Raw genomic sequence first — 14,418 nt, 5'->3', positions numbered from 1 at the left:
CAAGTCTGAGAAATGAATATATGAAGGTTTAGCACCTCAAGGTAACTGAAGACTGTAGTATCTGCTGTGTTCCATTACTGTTGATGTAATGAACATTCCACTGTTCATTACAGTCACTCAAATGTTGGGTTCATCAGATGCTTTTGTTTGGTTGGGATCATGCTACAGGCTCAAAACGGGGTGGCACAAAGTAACCTGTTCCTACATGTGACTGGGATTGTAACAGGCTCCAATACAGGGATTACATAATACCTGATCTTTCTGGCAGATAAATTTTTCTGGCTGCTTTGGAATCGCTGTGCTCCAGTAGCTGCTTTGCCAAGTTAGAGACTCGGTCACTATGGCTTCAGATAATGAATCAGCTTGAACCTGTCCCATGCTTAACATTAAAAAATGCACATGGAAGGTTAGCCCCTGTGTTTCATGGAATACTTTGTAGGTCCTGATAATTTGTGGGTTTTGATTTCTTTGCTTAGTGGAAAGGTTTCTAGGTGAGTTGAACACAAAGTCATTGCTAACTTCGGGTGCTTATCTTCCTGGTTTAGTTATTGACTTTTTTCCCAAGGACCATTTGGACAACAATGCAGTAGGGAATTGTACTGCTGGGGTGGAAGAGCCCTCTTATGTGGATTATTATGCAAGAGTGTTTAATCACATGCCCTGAAGCCCTGTTTCTTCACAGACTATATTAATCTCCTCCACTTGCATCTACTGGGTCTTCCATTATGTAATTCAGTGACTGGCAGAGATGCTGCATTAGTTAATTGTTAATAGACTGTCACTTTGGGTTTGTCCTTTTATGTTAAACTCTCCTCTTTCCTTTCCTTGCAGAGCTGATGGAGAGGTGAAACACTGTGTGATCTACAGCACTCCAAGAGGTTATGGGTTTGCAGAACCGTACAACCTGTACAGCACACTTAAGGATTTGGTTCTTCATTACCAGCAGACATCCCTTGTCCAACACAATGATTCCCTAAATGTCAGGCTTGCCTATCCTGTCTACGCACAGATGCCCCCCTCTCTCTGCAGGTAAATTTTGGGGAGGAGGAAAGTGTTGGCTTATCTTGGATTCTTTTCTACGATTTTTATTAGAACTCGGAGGGCATTCTTTCTCCTTAGACTGCTTGTTTTGCACAAGAAGTGATTCTGTGAATGTGAATCAAAAAGAGGCCTAGCAGCAACAAGACGACAACTTGGGTGTAGGTGTCCTGGTGCTACCTTAAAAGCTCAGCTGTGCTTTTACACCGATACTTTTGTTTCCTTATGAGGGGAATAAACTCAACGCAACGCATATGAAAATACTGGAAGCAGAGCATCATTTTATGGAGATGATTTTTTGCCAGGCACCTTCAGTGGAACTTCTAATTGGATTTTGTTTTCTCTTGTTCTAGTAGACACAATTTGAAGCCTCTACCCGAGGCACTGGTAATGTCTTTCAGTCTTAAACTCCCAACAAACTAGGGGGAAACTCTGCCACAGCAATTCTTCTCTGCTAATTTTAGCAGCTTCACTGCGATTCAGCAGGACTTCCAAAAGAGGGCTTGTCTTGAGGTAGCGTGGAATTTGGTGAGAGAAGACCAAAGGAATTATGGGAAAGCTTCAGGTTTTTATTTAAATGGAAAAATGCTTGTAAAAGGAAAGTTGCTTTATTTTTTTGCCAACAGTAACGAAGTTTTGGTTTCAATGGCACTACAGGTCTTCGCTTAAAGGAAACATAACCAAACTGAACATGCCAAAACTTTGTTCGTTGCTAGATCGAGCACTTACAGGGGAGGTTGCGTTAGCATCCGCACATACTTTCTGCACCAAAACTTGAAACAAATAAAAGGAAAACTAAACATTGTCTGGCTTCAAAACACTAAATTTGTCTGATCTGATGTAATTGCTCACTCTCCTCTTTCTTCACTCCCCCTCCCTCCTGTTCCTCAGCTTGGGATTCTGTTTCCAGAGTTTTAATGATACTGTGCTTCAGAATGTAAACCAGAATGAAGCTTGCACTGACCTGCTGCAGGTCTCTTGCTGAACAGTGACAGACTCTTGTAACACTTGATTTTGGTACAGAAGAGGTCGGTGTAATCAAATGCTCCTGGATGGCTTATTGTACCCAGTTCTTTGGTGGGGTATAGTTGCTCCCAGTTGTAAGAAGTGAGCATGCTAATCCTAGATCTCCTCTGATTTGTTCTTTGCGAGCTGGGTTCTGAACTCTCACACCACTGCAGCCAAGCAAGATTTTACTCTGGTATAATCTAAATTCCCTTGTAGTTATTTTAGACATGATGCAAAACACAGGAAGGGATGAGAGCCATACTCCTCAGTTACTGGATGTCTGGTACCATCCTTTGGCAAGGGCTGCTGTCAAATACTGGAGCGGGTAGTCCTGGGCTTCATCAACTACAGCAATCATCAAATAAATCCCCTCCCTGGAAAGTGTACAAAGCAGCTTATTTCCATTCCTTAAGCTTCTAAAATGAAAAAGAGCTAAGTTTGGCAAACTGAACCACTTGGCATCAAAGCACAACTGGCAAAGTAATTGTTCAGCGTGCAACCTTGAAAGTTACTTTTGTTCCCATTACTGGAAGCGTTTCCCTTGCAATGCACCCATTGTGCAGGACAGGAAGCAGACAGTCATGCAGGTCTGAGAATGCTGGAGACCCGTTTCTGACCCTGGGGCTGATTTCCTGTTCCAATGGCTTTTTTCTGTAATGCCTGGGCAGTAGTGCCAGGCTTGTTGATGTATATTGTTTACACTAGAAGTATTATTTCACTGAATGTCTTGAATTCACAAGTAGGGAAGTGACAAGGCTGGAGCACTGACAGCCATTGCAGGAAGGGTAGTCTGGTTGCCTGGCATGCCATGACATTTTTTATTTTGCACTAATGACCCTGACGCATCCCAGATACTTCCTAATTGGCCAGAGTGCAATCTTCAGGCAAGGAATTCTGTAGGTGCCACTTTTCTCATTTAAATAATACCCTACAAGGCTTAATTAAATCTCAAAACTGTGTGAGAGAAGAATAAAATTCACATAAGCTGCTATGTCAAAATGAACCACATCTGTTTGTGTGTCCCTTCTACTTCCCCAGGAAAAAAGGAAAAATGAGACATAGCCTTTGCTGTTAGTGGAAATCTTGAATGGTTTCCTCAGTGGTCTGTGGACATGGAATTTTTTCTTGGCTAATTTGCAGTTCTAATCTGGTAGCTATACAGCTGCCATTCTCACACCTCTCAGGCATCTAGCATTCCCTTGATGCTGGGCTGAGACCAAATGCTCAATGAAAGAAATCAGTTCAAAGGCACAAATGATAGCCAGGTGCCTCATGCCTGCAGAATAACCTGTGTGAGAGGGGTGTCTGAATTTTCCCTGCCCTTGTGATCTCTCTGCACTCTCTTACTGACAGTGTTAACATTTGAGGCTGATGAGACCCATATTTCTGATCCCTGCTTTTGTAACAGAGGTAGCCTGGCCAAAGTGTTTCACATCTGCCCCAATTTCAGGTCTGCCCCAATTTCAGGTAGGGCTCAGATTTGTTTTAAACAGGCACAAGTCTACTTCCAGGCTCATAAATCCTGGCACACCCTCGCAGTCCTGACAGCAGCAGGATAGCAGAGCAGGGCTGTCTGAAGTCTCCCTGTAGTGGAATCTGATTGATCCTGTGAGGTCTGGTCCAGGCTCCAGCCCTGGCTCTGCCAAGGTAAATACAGTGTAATTCCATTAGCATCTGTGAAGGTAGCTTGGCTTTATCGTGGTGTGAGTGAGTTGGGACTCTTGGCCCTTTGCTCCCCGAGCTCTTTTTGCTGATCACAGGTGATGTATTTGCTGTGAATGATGGAGCCAGGGCCAATAAGCCATCCTGAAGTGTTCTTTGAAGTTCTGTTTTGCCCAAACCTTCGGAGCAGGGCTATGGGCAGACCAAGCCTGCATTCCTTGTACTGGTTCCATTATTTGAGCAGTCTCCTGAGGCTGTTTTGTCACTGTCTCTCCCTGTGTTGGTTTAGGCACCTGAAGTCCCAGCTGCTGCCATGGTTCCCCATTGACTCGCACGTGCTATTGCACAGACTCTTTCTGCAACTATTTTGCACTCATAGAGAAAATGAAAATTGTTATAAAATCAACTGACAGGTGTAGCTGGTGTGATCTATGGGGCAAGGGCTTGGTCCTGCACCTCTCATTGTGCTTGGCCTAATTCTGTTTGCTCAGTAGCATTAGACCTGTGAGAGAACCCACAGCTTCCAGGAGCTGCTCTACACTTGCATGACTGAGAAATCAGAAATGGGCCTGTGAGGTGCAGGATTACACCCCAGGATGAAAAGCAGCTGTTAAGCTTGAAACAAATACAGGAAATGTGAACAAAGAGGCAAAACAAAGAAACTCAAGTTCTTTTAAAACAGTAAGATGTGAGAAGGTTTTAATTTTAAGAGTCAGAACATCAGGAGGAAAGGGGGAAGTAGCCTCACTGTCGTAGCAGCCATCTGGTACCAGGCTGCAGTTAAAGGAACATTGATCTCACTGACCCATGTTGTATTAAATATATATGTAGAGTTGAATAAATAACTTTTGCACAGTGTTAAATGGGGGAGGGGGGAGGGGATGTTGAAACTCAAATATGCACAGTTTCTTCTAATCTGTTTTGAAGTATATTTGCAGGGAATTAGGGGTGTTTCAGTATTTTGTGTTGGTATGGATGGAAATCAGGTCTGCTTCCACAGTTGCCATTGGCCCCATTGTATCAGCCACGAGTGCCATGTTTTTGAAGTTAGTAACTTATAAATCTTTTCCCATTAGTTTTTTTGTTGATTACAAGTAATCTGAGCATGGGAAGAACCAACCTAGAAACAAGAAGGATATCCCAACAGATGCTTCACTAATGTGTGAAGCAGTAATGTGCAATTGTCCACCTTCTGATACTGGAGTGCTCTAGTTTTGGGGGTTTTTATTTCATTCTCATCAGCAGTAAGTGAGTTGCTGCTTTGCACCATTGGTAGTTGCAATCTAGAGTTGTATCCAGTATAGCCCCTTGTCTTATGCCAAAAATAAAATGCTCTTTCCACACTCATCTCTCTTGAGGTGGCAGATGTTCAAGAAGTTTTCCATTTAATGTGATGGGCCTGATTCTTTTCTCGCTGACACTAGTGTTAGCAAGACTTCCACAACCAAAAGCCATTCCCAAGGAAAAACTTGCATTTAATCACAGCTGAATTCTAGTCACAGCAGGGCAAACATCAAAGTTTTTCCCTTGCAAAGCCAGGCAACTGTGATGGGACTGTGGAAATGAATGTTGACACTTAGTGCTGTTTTGGGGAGGAGAGGAGAAGGATGAGGGTCTTGGTTGCCCCAAATCCTGGGCTCTCTGCAGGCTTAGGTGGCACCATGTCTGTACCTGAACGCTGTGGCTGTTTAAAACAGCAGAATTGCTATAGGAGTGTCACACTTTAAGTTTGGAAAAGCCCCTTATTTGGTACTTGAACAATCTCGCTTCTGTTTTTGAATGTCTGTTTATTTTTTTATTTTTTGTTACACTAACAGGGAATAAAAATCTGAAATGTTAGTGAGTCTTGTATGCTTGCTGCATTGTGCAGACATGAAACAGGTACTGCTTGTGGATCAGAAGGGGTAAGAGACAGACAGGTTCAAAATGCAGTTTTACAAAGCACTATGATGGGTTTGGGGTTGTTTTGTTTAGACCATGTTTAAAATCAAGTTTCCTTAGATGTAGTTTCCTTATGGTTGATTTGCAATCTCTGCTTTTGCAATAGCAGAATCAAAATAACATTCCCGAAGAACAAAAATGCTGTGAGGGGAGGGGGTCAGGCTTGCTCAAATTCAGCATTCAAAGCAAATAGCTTTAGTGGAGAGGAAGGATCAGCACCCTAAAGCATCCCTCTGGTTGTAGTTTGATGAAGCAGGAGACAGAGCATGAACCAGAAACCTCTGCCTGGAACCATGAAATAAGAGGAGATGCCAGAGCAGACCCTTCCCTTTGGAATAACCAGTTGTAATCTCCTTAAATGCACATGCAGGAGAGGTTTAGGGAATTGGTACAAGTCCTTGAGGAGCTGCTGCCCTTTCTGTATGGGAAGGGAGCTTGCACTGCTGATCCCCTTGTTTCCCTTGGCACTGGGAGAAGGGAAGGACCAGCCCAAAGAAGAGCTGGCCTGTTCCTCGGGAGGCTGGGCCAGTTCAGCCCTGCGTGAGCAGCAGCTTTGGACGGGGTTACGTGAAGTTTGGCCAACATTTTTGTGAATCTTGCATTCTGTGGGCAGAAATACTTTCCACTGAATGAGGGGGGGAAAAATCTCTCTTGAAATCTTTTCAGTTCCTTCCTGTTTGTTCAAAGGGGCAGATTGGGAGCTTTAGCTTGTTAACTGTTTAGATGATGACAGTGCTTGAAGTGCTGGTCTTTGGGGCTGGCTCCATACAATTAATGCAGAATTTGCATTTTTAAAATTGCTTTTGGCATAGACTCACCTTATTTTATGACTAGACTCACCATTTGTTCTAAAGTTTGCCTTTAAAAAATGTAATATGAGCTTCAGAGGCAAGGAAAAAAAAAAGTGAGACGGGCCCTTTTTGGTAGAAAAAAACCCACTTTGTTGATCAACCTGTATTAGAGAAAGCAGCTTTAATTTGATGCCCCCTCCACCGCCTTCCCTTGGGATTGCTTCTGTGAGATTGGCATTGGCAAATGAGGGGAGGGACATTCCCTGTGTCCAGCAGCACCGCTGCCATGCACTCTCCAAGTGCTTGTAGCAAGAGGCTCGGGATCGTTTGGAGAAAGTTCCTGCATCCAAAGACAAAAGAAAAGGTCTCTAAGGGTGACTGTCACCCCCCAGCAGGGGCTTGTAGGAGCTGGGGCCAGCCCCGAGCTGCCCCAAGGTAGCAGGGGGGGCTCACATTCAGTCAGCTGGGTCAGGGTTTGAATCTGTTTTGTTTTCGTGAGTGACTTCTACATCCAGCAAAGATCTGTTTGATGAAAACCTGTTAATTTTGTATATCTGGCTGTTTATTGCACCATGGGATTGTAATGGTCTGCATCATCCGTGTGTGTGTGTGCGCGTGCGTGTGTGTGTATATGTACTGTATGTATATAGATATATGTAAAATATATTCACGTACACATTTATATGCATTAGCTGTAAGTGGCACTGCCCCTTGAAAATAAAACAAAACTCACTGTTAGCGCATTCTGCCACGTGTTTAGGCAGAATTGGGTTGGTTTTTTGTCAAACGAAAAGGAGTTTATTGTATTCATCTTGCATATGTGCTTCTGAAATGCTGAACTCTGGATTTCCTCGGGGGGGTTGCTACTATATTTGTAAACAGAGTTGATTTGGGGTGTTATTTACTCTGGGACAAAGCATTCAACCGTGTCCCAAGCAAAGGCTTAGCAAAAGAAACCCCTCTTGCTCTCGTGTGAGATGCAGTGATTGTTTGCACGTTCCAGTGGCCCCTCAGTGCCCCCTGTCCAGAGCTGATGTGCAATGGGTGGTGTTGGTGCGTGTCCCTTTGTGAGTGGACTCTTTGTACAAGGTGTGGTTCAATGTAAAGCATGAGTGGGTGTTTGATCTTGTGTCGAGGGCTGAAATAACAGCACACTCCTTTGTACAACCTTTGCATCAATGTTTCTGCTTTTCTTTGACTTCTTTTTTTCTTTAAGGGAAACTGCATCTGTTAAGAACCTGCTTCTCCAGAAGCTATTGAATTATTTTGTTTTCCAGATGAATTCCAGCATGTAACTTTGGTACTCTTGTTTGTTATTTGTGTAAAATCTGTTCTTCTGTCGTTTATGGTGTAGTCGGGGAGGGGGGTGGGGGGAAGAAAAGAAATAAAAAAGGAATTCATGTAGTTTAACTTTTAAAGAAAAGAAACAAACTGCTTCATAAGGAAACCAAGTGTATGTTAGTGTTTTCTGACAAGTCATCCTGTAGTTTCTAGCTCAGTAATGCAACACTGTACTTGTCACCGGGTGTGTTACAATTTTGCTGTACTTTCTTTTACTAGATGGTTGGGCTTTTAAATCCCAGACACTAAGCATCCTGGGCCTACTTGCTCTAGATCAAAAAAAAAATGCAATAAAAAAAAATTGCAATAAAGCACATTGACATGTAATGTTTTAGAAGGATGTACTGACAGCTGTTTCTAATAAATTCCAAACTGCAGCGTGGTTGGGCTGCCTTGGTGTAGCTGTGTCTGTCTCCCAGCCGAGGCCATGGGCATCATCTTGAACAGAAGCTTTAAAAAAAAAAAAAAGACTTGCAGAGGTCTGATTTCCTCTAGGCTGGAGAGAAAGCCCCTCCTGGGGCTGGGAGGAGGGAGGAATACACGTAGCACACGCGCGCTCCTTAATGGAGCCTTCCCCGTTCTCCTTTCACAGCTCTTCCGAGGGAGCAGGAGCCATCAGCAGTGTTCTGCATGGCTCACTGCTTCCTCTGCCAGCAGGGAAAACCACCTTTGGTGATGCCACTCTTGCTGCTGGGGGGAGAGGAGGGCATGCACCACTTGAGCAGACTCAGGAAAGACATGGCTCAGCTGCATCCACTCACCTGGATCTTGCAGGAGTTTGGGAAATCACTGTTTGCTTTCCCAATTCCTTCATGAGCACCAGGCATTGGAACCACTGAAAAATCAGTGAGTTTGGGGGTGGTGTTGCTGATCCTCTTTCATTACAAACACAGGTGATGGCAGGAGGGCGGACCCTGGGGGGATGTAGTGCCCCTTAAACTTGGCAGTCAGATGGGATGCCACCCAAGCATCCTCAGAAATTTAGGGACAGTGGCTGTGGCTGTGTGTGGCTCGGTGTTTTTGCAGCCCCATGAGTCGACCTTTTTGCAGACTAACGAGAAACATTTTTCCAACCTCCTGAGTCAACCTTTTTTTAAAAAAAATGCTGCATCAGCATTTTTCACAGGGCCGTGTAAGCCTTTTCAGCTGCTGAGTCAGCATTCCCTCCATCACCCACACCAGAGGCCCCTCCAACAGCAGGCAGGGAGCACCCAACTGGGGAGAAAAGCCCCTGATCATGGTGCAGGGGAGCTGGGAGCACCCACATGGTGGGTTGATGGGTTCATTCAGTCATCTGCCATTATACCCAGCAAGGAGCTCACCCCATGTTGCAGCACCTCGGGGTGCTCCCTGCTGTCCTGCCCACAGCACTGGAGGGATGCAGCCCCTTGGAAACATCACCTGGAACAGCAGCAGCCACGTGGTACCCAAGGGATGAGCCATGGGCTCCGTGGGCCAGTGTTCACTGCACTGGCACCCCCAGGCATGAGGAGAGCACTGGGGAAACAGCAAGGAGCTGAGAGGACTCTGCAAGGTGCTCCAGGGGCCTGGCTCTTTTTTATTATTATTTAATTTATTTCTTTTTAATAAGGGCTAATGAGGCAGAATTGCAGGAAAGATGTAAGTCACTAATTGGCGAATGGCTTTCCAGGGCTTTGCCAGGCTGCTCGTTGTGTTATGAAAACATCACAGCCAGAGCCGGCGTAGGAAATTTCCAAGCGGCCCTGCTGACTGGATGGAAAGAAAAACACCTCCCAGCTCAGATGTCTTCTCAGAGAAAGGGCAGATCCCGAGGATTTTTCCATCCTCAGCAGTTCCACAGAGCTTCCTGCAAGCCCCCTGGATTCCCCCCACTCACACACAGGACCCTTCCCAGGGGCAGGCAGTGGCTTGGCAGCCCCAGGCATGGCACCACAGGGCAGGGCTGCAGGAGGGATGGACAGAAGTCCCCAGGCTGCTTTCATGAGATTTCTCTTCTGCCCTATCTAGGAACCCACTGTAGTGGGAGATTCATGTGAGGATCTTGCCCATGGGAAAAAAAATCTGTCAGGAAAATCCCAAACATCTCCAAAAGCCCATCCTCCCCCAGCCATAATGCCTTGATGTAAGGGATCAAGGTTTGGTTTGAAACCTGGGGCTTGTTGCAGCAACCAAGCTGCTCCACTTTTCCTCCTTGGTTTCATCTCTCAAAACAGACTTATTTTAGTTTAATAGTTTAGTTTAACAGACACTGTGTTGCTGGGCAGCAGGAGCAACACAACCACAGCCATGGCTCTGAGTACCACAGTCATCAGTAAAGGGCAGGGTGGTGAGTGTGCTGCACAGCACCTTGAGCAGCCCAAAATCCATGAGGGATGTGGTTCTTTGTCCCCTCCATTCCACTGCAACATGCACAGCTGGAATGTGGGATCCATCAGGTGTCTCTGCCATGAATGAAGCACCTGAGCCTGGAAATGCAGTCGGGGCAGCTGCTTCAGACACAAGTCCCACTGGGGCTGGGGTTGGGGTGAATGTGAAGGTACCCAAAATAGAGGGAGCTGCCTGAATGCCACAATTCATCCCTGTGAGACGTGAGATGCAGCATTTCCCTCCTGGGAGCACCAAGTCCAAGCTTGGAGCAGCAGTCAGCAGCTTTCAAATGAACTGCTGGATTAGGGTTGGCCAGAGACCCAGAATCCCCATTTCATGGGAAATATCATAGTCTTGTTTGTCAGGCTTCATCCAAATTGGAACAAAATGGTAATGCACAAAATTTGACTCTGGAAAATACTTTCAAGGGGGGGAAAAAACATCCCACACTGATTTTTGTTGAGCTGGCACAGTCCCACACCAGCATTAGCCTTTCTATATCAATGTTATCCATGAGCCCAGAAGGGCTGGAAGGACAGAGGCTTCACTCTGACCAACATAATCCACTTCCCTGGCTACTATTTTCTCCACATTTTATCTTGACTGTTATTTTGATCAAATCTGTTCTTTCTGATGGCAAATCTTTCTCACTGAGATCTAGTTGACTTGGAAGAGAAGTGATGGATAGGGGACAAAGTGCCAGGGCACACTCTGCATGATGTTTCTGTGCTCCCTGGGCAGAAGGTGTGGTGGAGAAAGAAGAAAAGGCTGCAGAGCACCAGCCTGGGTTGCTGCCCACTCTCCTGCCTCCAAACCCATCCTTGGTGGTGGTGGTGGCTCCTGGGAAACACCATGGCCACCTCTGCCCAGTCACTGGTGTGTTTCAGGGCAAAACCCAGTGTGGGTTCCAGCTCCCCTGTGCACAGCCACCTGCCCAGAGCCCTTCCCTTCCCTGGTCCCACCAGAGCCAAGAAATCCCCCCCAAATGAGGGGCAAAGCCTTGACCTCTCCCTTGGAACAGGAGGAGGCAGCTCCTCACGTCCAGCTGGCTCAGCCTCCCAGCCCTGATGCAAGCTAGAGCAGCTCAGGGCCTGGTTCCCAGAAGAGGGATAAGGAGCAGGGAGAGGAGCATGAGCTGTCACAAGGCCTCAGGGGCAAGCAGAGGCATGTCCCATGGTGGAGCATCTTCAGACAGACTAGGATGGATGCCGGTAGGGCAGGGGCCAGGCTGCGCCCCTGCATCCCAAAAACTGTCCCTGTGCTCCTGCTTGGGCTTCTGGGCAAGATCCTGGCCTTGCCAGCTGCTGCCCCAGGGCTGTGCCCAGGAGAGGCACTCGATAGCCACAAGGCTGCTTCAAGCAGAGCTGTGGCTGGAGCATTTCCCAAATTTCCCTTTGCTCACACTTTCAAGGGAAGGGGCAGGATGGGTGCACTGAGCAGAGCCAGCCGCCCTGGGCAGGTGCTGTGCACGCTCCCGCCGCCGCCCTGCCAAAGGAAACACAAACATCCTCCCCAAAGAAAGCACTTTTCATCGGCAGCACAAGTTCCCATTTTTGCACAGGGCAGGTCTGTTCTGGGCAGCTTTCCCCAGCACACCACAGAGCCGGGCTGAGCCAGGGCCCGGCCCAGCTGCCCCGGCTGGGCTCTGGCCAGAGCCGCCCTTCCTGCCCCACGCTGGACCCGCGGAAACGCGGCCCCGCCACCACCTCCGGCACCTGGACAGGGCTTGGGCTGCCCTGCTGGGGGACACCTGCGAGCTAAAGGGGCTTAGTCAGCCTCAGAGTCCCTCCTGCACTTGAGATGTGGCATTTGGGAATGTAGGAGCCTGGAGATTGGAGACCTAGAGGATGTGGGACCTTGCTTCTCCTCATTTCTGGTGAGGGGCATTTGGCCAAATCCAACTGTCCCAGCACTGCAGACAGAGGTGGTGAGGCTCCATAACCTAGAAGGAGCTGTGGAAGGGAAATTCCAGTGTCATGGAATGGTGCACTTCAACACCAAGCCAGGACAACAAACACAGGTTATTAAATAAAAAACAAACAAAAAAAAAACCCCACCAAAAAATAAAAATAATAATAATAAACCCCCCCCCCCAAAAAAAAAACCACTAAAAAATAAAAGGTAAATGTTAATTTGGCCTGAAGATTGTGAAGACCTGAGCAAAAAGCAGGATTCAGAGTGGAAGAAGGGGTGAGGAGGAGTGCAAGGGCACTTGAATGCACATCACTCATGGAATAAATAGCTCTGGGTGTTTTATACCTGCCCTCAGTGTTGAGTGGGGAGAGGAGCAGCCAGGGCTCCTCCTCCTGCTCCTCTGCCCCCATCAAAGCACTGCCACTGCAGTGTCCCTGGTCCCAGCACCTGCCCCTCTCACCTGCCCCTCTCACCTGCCCATCTCACCTGCCCCATCTCACCTGCCCAGGCACTGTCAGGAGCAAAGTCCACAGCAGGAAAAGCGAGGCTGAGGCCTCAGGAACAAAGCAGCCTTTCACAGCAGTGGCTTGGCCAGAGGAACCAGGGAATGTTCCTGTCCAAGGGCTCCCAAACGGCTCCCAGCTTTGATCCTGGGCACAGGGCGGGTTGTTGGCGTTTTTCCTTTCCTGCTTTGTGTTGCTCTTTAATTTTTTTCCTTCTTACTTCATGGTGTAATTTTTGCATGTGTCTACAATTTCGAAGAGAATTTTCTTGCCCCTCTGGGAAGAGAAACCTTCAGCTGGGAGCAAGATGTACACTCTGTACAGCCCTTTCACCTTTCTCCTGAGGCAGAAAAATCCCTCCTCCAGGATTCACTGCAGGCACAAGTGTTCATCACCATCATTTTCAGTTCAGAGGTTGTTTTCTGAATATGTCTTATAAATCCCAACCACATCCCTTCCAGGGGACTCAGTGGCCTGCATGCTCAGGTGGCCTTTCAGACTCCCCAGGTGACAGGGACAAGCATCTTCCCCCCTGAGCAGTGCCCAGACGTGCTGCCTTCCAACCAGTTTTTATGTCACCTGTCTAAAGCTGCTCCCCCACCCCAAATGCAGAGGGAGGGGATGCACCAGCCCACCTTCCCCAGCCCAGGGCTCTCCCCTCCTGCAGCACAGGGAATGGTTCCCCATGAGCCTGGTCACTCACACAGCGTGGGCCACACCTGACACCCCTGGCAGGGCAGGCTGAGCCTCCCCTGCCCACTGCCCACATCCCAAATATTTTTAGGCAGTTGGAAACATGCCTTTGCTGCTGCCAGCCTTCCATGCAGGGCTAGGAGGAGACAGATGGGACGGAGAAATTGAGTCAGCCCTGAGAGGTCACTGTGGCGGCCAAAGGAATAAAACCATCCCCCTCCTCTTCCTCCTCCTCTTGCTCCTCGTCCCTCTCCCCTGCTCCCAGCACCGCCTCCTGACGGATGTTGCCTTTGGAGCAGGCCCTTGCAGCCCAGCTGCCGAAGGAAGGCTGTGGTGAGCCCTGTCTGGAATCCATCACTGTCTGTGCACAGGGACGCCAGCCAAGCCCTGCTCCTGCCGGCTGCTGGCAGCCCCTGGCTGTCCAGGGGAGCACCTGCGGGTCCCCCTCTTCCCAGCGCTGGAATTCAGCTGGAGAACAGCAGCAGCAGGGGCTGGGAGGGGAGCAGCCCCCCCACAGCCCCAGGGAGCCCCAGCCCAGCCCCATGCTGGGGGAACCGTGCTTTTCTGCTGGGCCAAGGTTTGGGTTGGTATCTCCAAAGGAGGGGGTGCCATGGAGGCTGTCCTTTGCCAGCCTGATGTGCTGGGCCATGCTACAGGGCTCCAGGTACCACAGGGCCTTTCCTGGCTCTGCCACTGCATTCCCAGATCCTCAGGAACATCCCTTCAGCCCTCCCCATGAGGGCTCATTCATTCAACACTCTTTGGGGTTCATCCCGCTCTCCTTGAGCAGCAAATGCCCCCTCCTGCAAACAGACCCCAAAGAAGCATCATCCCTCTGTTCCCATGGGTGCAGCACCTGCCCAGGATGTCCCTGGTGTCCCTTGTTTGTGTTATCTGCACCACTCCTGGAGCTTTACCAACACCTGGCCACAGCACCCTCAGAGGTCTGCAGCAGTGCTGGTGGAGCTCCAGCCTCGCTCCCCTGAGAGCAGGAGCTGGAGAAGGATGGAGTGGATTGCCCTGAATTTGGGATGTGCCTGCACACATGTGCACGTCCTTCCCCCAGGCAGGAAGGCCCCAGCAGGCTGGAGGGAAAAGGAATTCCAGCCCAACTCCAAATGCCCTCTCACAGCAGCTCAAGCTGCCAAACCCCAAAGACCCCCAAAAACTCAAATTTG

General features: G+C 48.2%; 1 protein-coding gene across 2 annotated transcripts in view; it reads left to right on the top strand.

Annotated features, from left to right (window-relative positions):
- PIK3R3 (phosphoinositide-3-kinase regulatory subunit 3) overlaps positions 1-8,163 on the top strand; it is a 78,657-nt gene extending 70,494 nt beyond the window's left edge. For both annotated transcript variants that reach the window (XM_077182475.1, XM_054638074.2), the window contains one exon: positions 832-8,163. In XM_077182475.1, the coding sequence (XP_077038590.1) occupies positions 832-1,033 (202 nt within the window). In that variant the 3' untranslated portion in view covers positions 1,034-8,163. The remainder of the gene's footprint in view (positions 1-831) is intronic.
- The last annotated feature ends 6,255 nt before the right edge of the window (positions 8,164-14,418 follow it).

The sequence above is a fragment of the Agelaius phoeniceus genome, chromosome 8 (assembly GCF_051311805.1).
Source record: "Agelaius phoeniceus isolate bAgePho1 chromosome 8, bAgePho1.hap1, whole genome shotgun sequence".
Lineage (NCBI taxonomy): Eukaryota > Metazoa > Chordata > Aves > Passeriformes > Icteridae > Agelaius > Agelaius phoeniceus.
Note: the sequence above shows the minus strand (reverse complement) of the source record. Positions and strands in the feature narration are given on the sequence as shown.